Source organism: Miscanthus floridulus, chromosome 2 (genome assembly GCF_019320115.1).
Source record: "Miscanthus floridulus cultivar M001 chromosome 2, ASM1932011v1, whole genome shotgun sequence".
Classification (NCBI taxonomy): domain Eukaryota; kingdom Viridiplantae; phylum Streptophyta; class Magnoliopsida; order Poales; family Poaceae; genus Miscanthus; species Miscanthus floridulus.
The window spans coordinates 72,585,031-72,593,825 of NC_089581.1; the positions used below are offsets into that span (position 1 = coordinate 72,585,031).

An 8,795-nucleotide genomic window follows, 5' to 3' on the forward strand; every position below is an offset into this window, starting at 1 on the left:
CGTACTTTAATGGGGCTTTATGTTTGTCCAAAGCCCACCACATGACATTTTTTGGTATCTTGTCATAAGCCTTCTCTAAATCTCTCTAAACCGCTCCATAACTTGTCTTATTAAGAAGATTGCTTCTATGGTTAACTTTTCGGGCATGAAACCAAATTGATTTATTGATATCTGTGTCGTTCCTCGCAGACGCTGCTCGATCACTCTCTCTTAGCTTCATAGTGTCTCATCAACTTAATTCACTGATAATTAATACACTTTTAAATCTCTCTTGTTCTTATAGATTGGTATCAATATGCTTCTTCTTCACTCCTCAGGCATCTTGTTCGATCAAAATATATTGTTGAACATCTTGGTTAGCCATACTATAACTATATCCCCAAGACATTTCCACACCTTGATTGGGATATCATCAGGTCCCATCGCTTTACCCCTTTCATCCTTTTCAAGGCTTCTCTGACATCAGTTGACAAAAAAAAAGTTACAAAACAAATATTATGCTTGATCTTACAAGATTAAGCAAATACTTAACTTATCACCAAATATAAGGTTGACTTAAATTCATATCAATGAAGTTCAACAATTGCAATGTACAATAATACTGTTGACACTTCTCAAGACACCCCAAGTTGAACAAAAACCAAAAACCAAATACACCTTACACTACTTGATCTATCTTTAGTGGCTAACTAAACGGGCTATGCAAACAAGGGTGTTGATCAACTAGGGGTAAGAAAATATGCTCGACGACCAGGCATGGAATCAGTAACTATCCGTATCCGAATTCCAAGTGTGAAGGGATACAAATTGCATGGTCAGGACTGATTCTCCGTGTCAGGATCCAGATTCAAACAATCTGTCGGTCGTGCAGGAGATAAACCGCCCTGCAAAAGACCAAGTTCAGTCAACCAGCATAATGTGTTGTATTTTAAAGTTATCACTTATCATGTAAGGAAGATGCTTGGGGGCTTTGGGCTTATAGTAGTTGTTTGGATCTGATGAACAACAAATCTCTTTTGGAAAAGTACAATTTAAGAGCAACTTTTGGAAAAGACAGCTTTAGGTGGTTGTTTCGCTGACATGAACACTGCTAATCACGCCCTAGCCAAGCAGCAGTCCGCCATGCACCTCCCCTGCTCCCCATGTCTCAGTGAAGCAGCACCACTAATTGAGCGGGCCACCAGCAATATGGCTAAAGCAGTCGTCAGCCTTCAGGAAGAAACAAAAGTAACCAGTTGTAATCGTTTTTCACAAAGTGCACAACTGATTTTTTTTTTTTTGGGAAAACAGGTTTTCTTTAAATGAGAGTTTCCAAACAACGTTTTTCAGGTAGTTAGGTTAAAATCTGTTTTAGGAATTTTGACTTCCACAAAACCTGTGCTTCAAACAACTCCGCAGTGTAAGGAGTGTAAGATTCCATACCATGTCAATGTCTCCTTTGGGTTCAAGAAGGCTGTCGCCTGTTTCTGTATTCGCAGATACTAGCTCCGGAGATGGCAAGGCACCAGACTACAAGCATGAAGAGAACTCAGTATATGATCACAGAACTATGGAAAATTGGTTTTCTTACCCATGCTAGACTAGACAAACAATGAAGTAATAGGCGACTTACCTTGAAGTGCACTGGGCTTTGTACTTGCATGCTACCTGGATCAGTTTCCAACTGGTGGTCTACATTTTGTGTGGTGGCTGTAGAAAATATAGAAATAGATAGTTGACAATTTGACACACAAGGCCCAAAGTAGAAATCAGAAACGTAAAGTGGAAGTAAATTGTCTATGTTAACATTTGGTCCAACAATGATATGCCAACTGCAAAACTGGATATGAAGCTGGATAACTTCGATAGTCTATAGTGGAACTTGAACAAACAAAGATGGCACAATAGCCATTTTGGTCCTTCAACTATTACTCGAGGCTCAATTTCATCCCTAAACTTTCAAAACGGCCGTTTAGGTCCTCAAACTTTAGTTTTAGGCTCAATTTCATCCTACAACTATGAAGATGATCATTTCAGTCCTTAAATTTTGCATTTTGGGCTCAATTTCATCCATAAATTATCAAAGTGCATTTAACTTTTATTTTCAACTCAATTTTGTCTATTCAAAAAGAAAACTTTACATTTTAGGCACAATTTCATCCATAAATTATCAAAATTATAGATCTGCTATTGTTTTCCATGTATTCTTAAAGAATAAATAGTGTTCGATGCAACTGTAATTGCTCCCACAAATATCATTTAGTCGGATATATGTAAATGGTACCATTATAAGGTAACACTAAAAATAATAGCTTGGAATTATTAATGGCCACGAAAGAGTTTTTGGATGAATATTATTTTTCTATCTCCAATCGCTAGTGGTGTTGGAGCTAATCAGGTGCAACAGTGCAGCGTTCCACATAGAACGTAGACAAAGGTGAGTTGAAAATAAAAGTTTAAAGAACAAAATACACTTTGATAGGTTATAAATGAAATTGAGCCCAAAATGCAAAGTTTGAGGACTAAAACAATCATCTTCATAGTTCTAGGATGAAATTGAGCCTAAAAGTAGAGTTTGAGGACTAAAACAACCGTTTTGAAAGTTCAGGGACCAAACTGAGCCTCGAGTAATAGTTGAGGGATCAAAAAGGCTATTCTGCCAAGAAAGATTATTAAGAGTTTTGGACCAAGAGTGTGACTGCAGAGTAAATATAAATTATGACAATGACATCCAGTTCTCGTACGGACGGATTGAAACCAAGCTCTTAATAGAGGAAAAGGGGGACTTACCTTCTTTGACAACTGCAGTTACCGAGGTATGCTCATTTGCTAGACCACATTGCGAACCTGGAATCCTAATGGTTTCACCACGCACAACATAGAGCATGTTCAGATTTTTTTTTTCAATTTGTTGACCGGAACAATAAATGTTCAATGAATCACTCACCTTTCAAGCTGCTCATTATTCACATCCTGTATGCCCGGACTTTCAGAAATTGCTGAAAAACTCTTCATTCCCTAGTACACAATTAGTTCAAGAACAAATAGTATTTAGCTATAGACATGATGAAGAAATTATAATATAATGCCAGACTCAAAATATGAACAGTAAAGCTTTTTACTACAATATTTGCATCTTACCTCATTCCCAATACTACTGAATAAATCTTGAAATTTCTGTAAAGCAATTTCCATATTATGAAGTTCCAAACGCATTGCCTGCAAAAAAAAAAAAAAAAAAAAAAAAACCTGTATTCAGTTTGGATCTTCAAGGAAACTGGCAAGTTGAAATATTGGTAACAGAATCACCTGATTCTCTGAAGTAAATCTCTCAATAATCTCATCCTTCACCAACAAAGTTTTCTTAAGGTAACGTCATTAAGGTAGAAAACAACCCATGTGATTTTGATATAGGAAAAAAAAACTTATGCAATTTATTGACTTAGTTAATGGATATTTCTTCCAGATCGGACTGAAAACCGTTGTTAAGCTTCTCAGCCTCAAGGCGATTTTTTAACTCATATATGATCCTTGCCCTACTACGGAGTTCAAGCTGGTATGCACTGATTTTGCTTTCCAGGAAATTAAGTTTCTCTGCATAAATGGAACATGAGAGTTACTGCATAATAGAAGATAAAAAGAAATCATGCATATACAGTAGCCATGATCCCCATATAGAAAACACAATCTCATCAAGCAAGACACAAGAAGAGGAAATACCTACAAAATCTTTCTCAAGCACAGAAATCCTTTGGACTTTATCCTTCAAGTCAGCAACTGAAATAACAATGCAAGTGAAGGTAAGGAAAGATAATAACCAGAGAAGCAGTGACACATAATAATCAAAATTAAATTGAGCAATCAGATAGCTGGAGAATCCAAGTGTCAAGAGTGATCATAGCCATACCTACATTTTCCTTCTCACCAACCAGACAATGCACATCACCTAGTACTTGTTGCATGGCAGCAACTTCCTTTTCTACCGAACTAAACAAAACAAGATGTGAATTCAATTTCTCTGAAATTACAGCAATCTGTTTGTCCTTCATCTGGATTGTCCATTGCATAGAACAAGTAGAGTCCTGCCTATGAACATGGTATATGAGCCAAATGTCAGTTTGTTTCCACGCACATGTTGATTCAGAACCTAAGCTAAAATCTCTGAAAAAACGAAATTAAATAATGTGAATTCCATGATAGTACACAGTGTCCGCTTTTCGTCAAATTCTGACCAATAAATGCTTCTACAACACCTATAGTTGGCAATTGCCATTGTACAAAAAAACAAATTGAAGCTGGTATCAAAGATGCAGACATGTCTGGTTCTCTTGCCTAGCAACTTAGCAAGGTCAGAGAACAAGCAAGCTTGTTCGATCCCTTTGCTTGGTTTGAATTGGGGAAAGGTAGGTGAAATGCTCCCTCCGTTCCAAATTATAAGATGTTTTGACTTTTCCAGATACATTAATTTTACTATGTATCTAGACATAGTGTATATCTAAGTGCATATCAAAAGCTACAGTACCTAGGAAAACCAAAACGTCTTATAATTTGGAATGGAAGGGGTAGTGTTTATATATAGAAAGAGAGCGTGCAAATAAACAGTGGCCCAAAATAAGCGGGCAAACAAAAAGGGAAGCTACCTGCCTCATAGTGTTTTATGAAAGCCTCCCTTGATTGAAGCAGCACCTCCATGCTTTCTTTCAAGTTGTTTTCGTTTTTCTCCAGCAGCTCATTCTCATTCTCAAGGCACTTTATCTGTACAGAAGCGCAATAATTGGAATTACCAACAAGGAGGCCAATAGATCAAAGGCATCGGCAACTAGATTTATCCATATGTTATGACGAAGCAATGGCACACATGATGGATACTGTCCAGAATCATGACCTAACGAGGAACACATATCATTGGAAGGACCCCAGAGATAGAGACAAAATGGGCACCATAACCTAACGAGGAACAGATCTCCAACAGACAACCATAATATCGTATCAAACCAGAAGCCGCGGCCCAGTAAACCAAGTGCGAGTTCACTGCAGGCCTCCAGCAGCTTCACAGGTGAACTCAGTCACGATCCAACAACGACGCCCCCAAGCGGTAAGGACAAAAACTGGAGAGAAATGGTGAGGGAGGACGAACCCTGGCCTCGAGCCTCCGTATCGAGTCGTCCCGCGCGGCCACCTCCGCGCGCAGCTCCCGGGCCTCCCTACGGTGCTCCTCCGCCGCCGCCTCCCACCTCTGCGCTAGATTGCCAGAACACACAAACCTTCATCAGTGGACCCTATAATAAACACCGAGAGAAGCCCTCACCTGGCCGGCGTCGCGGAGCTCCTCACGGGCGCCGCGCTCCCGCTCCTGCGAACGGGAATGGGGTGCGATTGTTAGTGCGCGGGTCTGGAAGAGTCTAGAAGGCCAGGCGGGGTGGGCGGTTGGCTAACGAGGAGAAGGCGGAACTCGGAGACGAGGGCGAGGAGCTGCAGCTGCAGCTGCGACAGCATCGCCGCCTCGGGCTCCATTGGCGCCGCTCAGGGTAGTCGCCGGGTCCCCGGCTCCAGATGATCTCCGCTCGGCTCTGGCAGCGCTGATGCCCACGAAGTTTAGGCCCACTTAAACGCTGGGCTGGACCGTTAAAAAAGCGAGCACGATGGCCCGTGTTGAAGCAATTGCAAGCCCTGTGGGCCCAGGTTATTCGGCACAGTGTATATATTATATATATATATATATATATATATATATATATATATATATATATATATATATATATATATATATATACCTGGGTGCATCCTGTATATAGAATGCACCAAGGCCAGCGGACGCACCAACTTGGAGCAACCAGCGAATACATGCATGCATGGAATTTTTTGTTTCTTTGAATCTTTGAAACAAATTTTCTCCTAAACCGTAACCCCAATTGACAAACCGTTTGTTGCATCCGACTCAAAAAAATATTCTAAGCAAAACTAGATTCAATATGGATATATTTTTTTATCCTTTAAGCGAGTTGCATGTCAATGTATTACCGATTGCAACTCTGTCTACCACCTAGTTGCAACTAGTTATAACACTGTGTATTATATGCATCTGGTCACTATAATCACGTCAAGTTGCAATTCTGAGTTGCAATCATATCTGAGTAGCAACTGTGTTGCAATTGAGTAGTAACTAGTTGCAATCAGTAGTAATTGGTTTGCAATCGGGTAGTAACTTTGTTGCAACTAATAGTAATTGTGTAGTAACAAGTTGCAACCAGTGCTAAATACGCTACAGCTAAGTTGCAATTGTGTTGTAGAAGTGCTTGCAACTCATAGTACAACATATTGCAATTACGTATTTGAAAAAAAAATCAAATACAACCTTCATTGCAACCAGTGCTAAATACGCTACAGCCAAGTTGCAATTGTGTTGTAGAAGTGCTTGCAACTCATAGTACAACATATTGTAATTACGTATTTAAAAAAAACTTTATCAAATACAGCCATGATTGCAATCAGTGCTAATACGCTACAACCAAGTTGCAATTGTGTTGTAGAAGTGCTTGCAACTCATAGTACAACATATTGCAATTACGTATTTGAAAAAAAAACTTCATCAAATATAGCCTTTATGGATCTCATTTTGTTAAGCATATTTTTTTCAACAACCTACTTCAAACAGAACTAAAATCGGATATATGGTTTAGAAGATATCACATTTTTTTCATTTAGAATCAACAAAAGATTCCCTACATGCAGGAGCGTGTTAGGTGGCATCACGTAAGAACGGCTGGCTGATTGTTTGCATATAGGAGTGAATGCGCTCACCGCGCTCCGCGCGTCTCGCGGCTGGGTGCATTTGCTATACAGAATGCACCCAGGTGCATTTTAGCCTCGTCCTATACTGTTTTGCTATATATATATTGAAGCAACGAAGCCTGAAGTCCTTAGGGCATGTACAACCCATAGACGGGATGTCGTCTGTAAGAGCCTCGGATCTGATGTACAGACAGTTAGAAAGACAGATTGTACAACCCACAGACAAGGGGTCGTCTGCAAACTGTTTAATGCGTGCGGAGAGGTTTATTTTACCCCAGTCAACTCCACGTCACTTCGTCTTCAAGCTCCATCACAGCACTGCCGGACGGCCTGCGTCTGCAAAAGCTTCCATATATACGAAGACGAAGGCCACCATAATATCCGATCCGGTGGACATGCATGCATGTACACTACTCGCGCTAGCTACCCGCACGGCCGACGGCACTCGCCTCCATGACGCATATTGGGTGCTGCTCCAGCTCCGTCTCCATCGGGGGCTGCTCCAGCTCTGTCGATCGAAGCTCAGACGGCGGCGCGCACACATCTACGGCTCAGAGGTGAGCGACGAGAGGCTGGGGGTGGGCCACCAGGCGGCTGGTGGCAGTCCCTAGGGTCGCGAGTTGGTAGCCGACGATGAGCGCTAGGGTCTGGTCTCGAGGGGGCAGCAACTGATGTCGCGCAGGCAGGCGGGAGGCCACCGAGCTCTCGCGCGCAGAAGAGACCGGGCGCTCGTCGGCAGGCTGTGGAAGGTGAGGACACCGGCGCGAAGGCACACGAGATCCGTGCGCCATCGAGTCTTCGTACAACGTTGCTAGAGCCAGCGTCTCGGCCTCGGGCCACGAGCCGTTCCCATCATCTTATGAGACGACGAGGCCTCCGTCTTCTGGTGTCAGCGAGGTTCGTTTTGCAAAAAATACATCACGGAGATGGGTCGAAGAGACATCGTTGTACCGCAAGGTTTCGAAAGTCCGCTGGAGAACCGCAAGGTTTTACCCGTCCACCATTAAAAAAGACCGGTCTTTTTCTACATGTCACTAAAAAATTTGGACGCATCTAGATGCTATGACACTTTACTTTTTTTGTTTTCTAAGTTATTCCGTTCACCTTCTATCAGCCTTGACATGTGTGCTCGGCAGGTGACTGATGCCAAAATACTCTTCTCTCAACCGTGTCCTTTCACCTCTTTTTCTCTGCCCGATGGGCCAAGTGTAAGTGCAATCAAGCCCTATTGTGGGTTTTGGCATTGATGATCACCAAATTAGAGGACTAATGAGGTTTATCGAGATGACAAGTAGGGAATCAAAGAATGAGGATGATGTACAGGTTATAGGTGTCCTAATTACGAAAGGTGGCTAGACCCAGCTCAAAAGATGTTTAAATTCTTTTATGTTTTGAATTTGAGTTTAGGGAAAGCCATACTATTAAGAGGGATTTTAGGACAGCTGGTCAACTATTGAACCAGATGCTCAAATTCACAGATCTACATCATCTCACCTAGCCAAAACAGGCAACCAAATTTCATATCATGTTACCTGTTTTAGCTAGGGCGACAGTGCCGCCCTGTTAAGAGCAGTAGTGCCGCCCTTAACTGACCGTTGGGCTCGGAGGGTATTTATACCCCTCAGGCCTGGCCCACAATGGTTATCTTCTTCACTGAGTCACTCTACTCGAAAACAGACAGAACCAAAGCTCACCCCTCTCCTCCATTGTTGCTCCTCCATCCCTCAAGCAAATCCTTGATTCCAACCATTAAAACTTGAGAGAAAAGGCAGCAAAACTCGATTGGAGAGTAGATCCACTGATTCCCAAAGTCTAAGAGCATTTGATTCACGTTTGGCTAGCGGTTCTAGGGTTTGTTACTCTTGGAGCTTGCTCCTAGCCGGCTAGGCATCGCCTTTGTGCTTACCAACTTGTGTGGTAGCCTTGGGAGGTTTGTAACCTCATTCGAAAGCTAAGAAATCACCCCTCACTTTAAGAGTTCACTCTCTTGATTTGAGAATAAGGGTAAGGCAAGCCTTTGTAGC

General features: G+C 41.9%; 1 protein-coding gene across 2 annotated transcripts; it reads right to left on the bottom strand.

Annotated features, from left to right (window-relative positions):
- Window positions 1-5,552, bottom strand: LOC136539113 (uncharacterized). 2 transcript variants are annotated; one of them, XR_010779549.1, is made up of 15 exons: window positions 5,416-5,552; window positions 5,288-5,332; window positions 5,117-5,215; window positions 4,624-4,734; window positions 3,887-4,061; window positions 3,700-3,756; window positions 3,437-3,573; window positions 3,289-3,348; window positions 3,121-3,198; window positions 2,927-2,997; window positions 2,770-2,834; window positions 1,613-1,689; window positions 1,423-1,509; window positions 1,081-1,209; window positions 1-884 (listed from the first exon to the last, which is right to left on the bottom strand). XR_010779549.1 is itself a non-coding variant. In XM_066531049.1 (14 exons), exons 1-14 carry the CDS (start codon window positions 5,491-5,493, stop codon window positions 816-818), a joined length of 1,209 nt encoding a protein of 402 aa, XP_066387146.1. In that variant the 5' UTR covers window positions 5,494-5,552; the 3' UTR covers window positions 9-815. The 2 variants fall into 2 exon arrangements, 1 of the variants encoding a protein (XP_066387146.1); XM_066531049.1 differs by lacking the exon at window positions 1,081-1,209 and having other exon boundaries at window positions 9-884.
- Window positions 5,553-8,795: the final 3,243 nt, after the last annotated feature.

What these genes read in the sequence shown, in the direction of transcription:
- LOC136539113 (XM_066531049.1), bottom strand. Translation starts at nt 5,493, where the DNA reads ATGGAGCCCGAGGCGGCGATGCTGTCGCAGCTGCAGCTGCAGCTCCTC. An exon ending in AGCTCCGCGACGCCGGCCAG is followed by an intron (nt 5,216 to 5,287) that starts GTGAGGGCTTCT and finishes AATCTAGCGCAG; the next exon opens with AGGTGGGAGGCGGCGGCGGA. An exon ending in CTTTCATAAAACACTATGAG is followed by an intron (nt 4,062 to 4,623) that starts GCAGGTAGCTTC and finishes GTTCATAGGCAG; the next exon opens with GACTCTACTTGTTCTATGCA.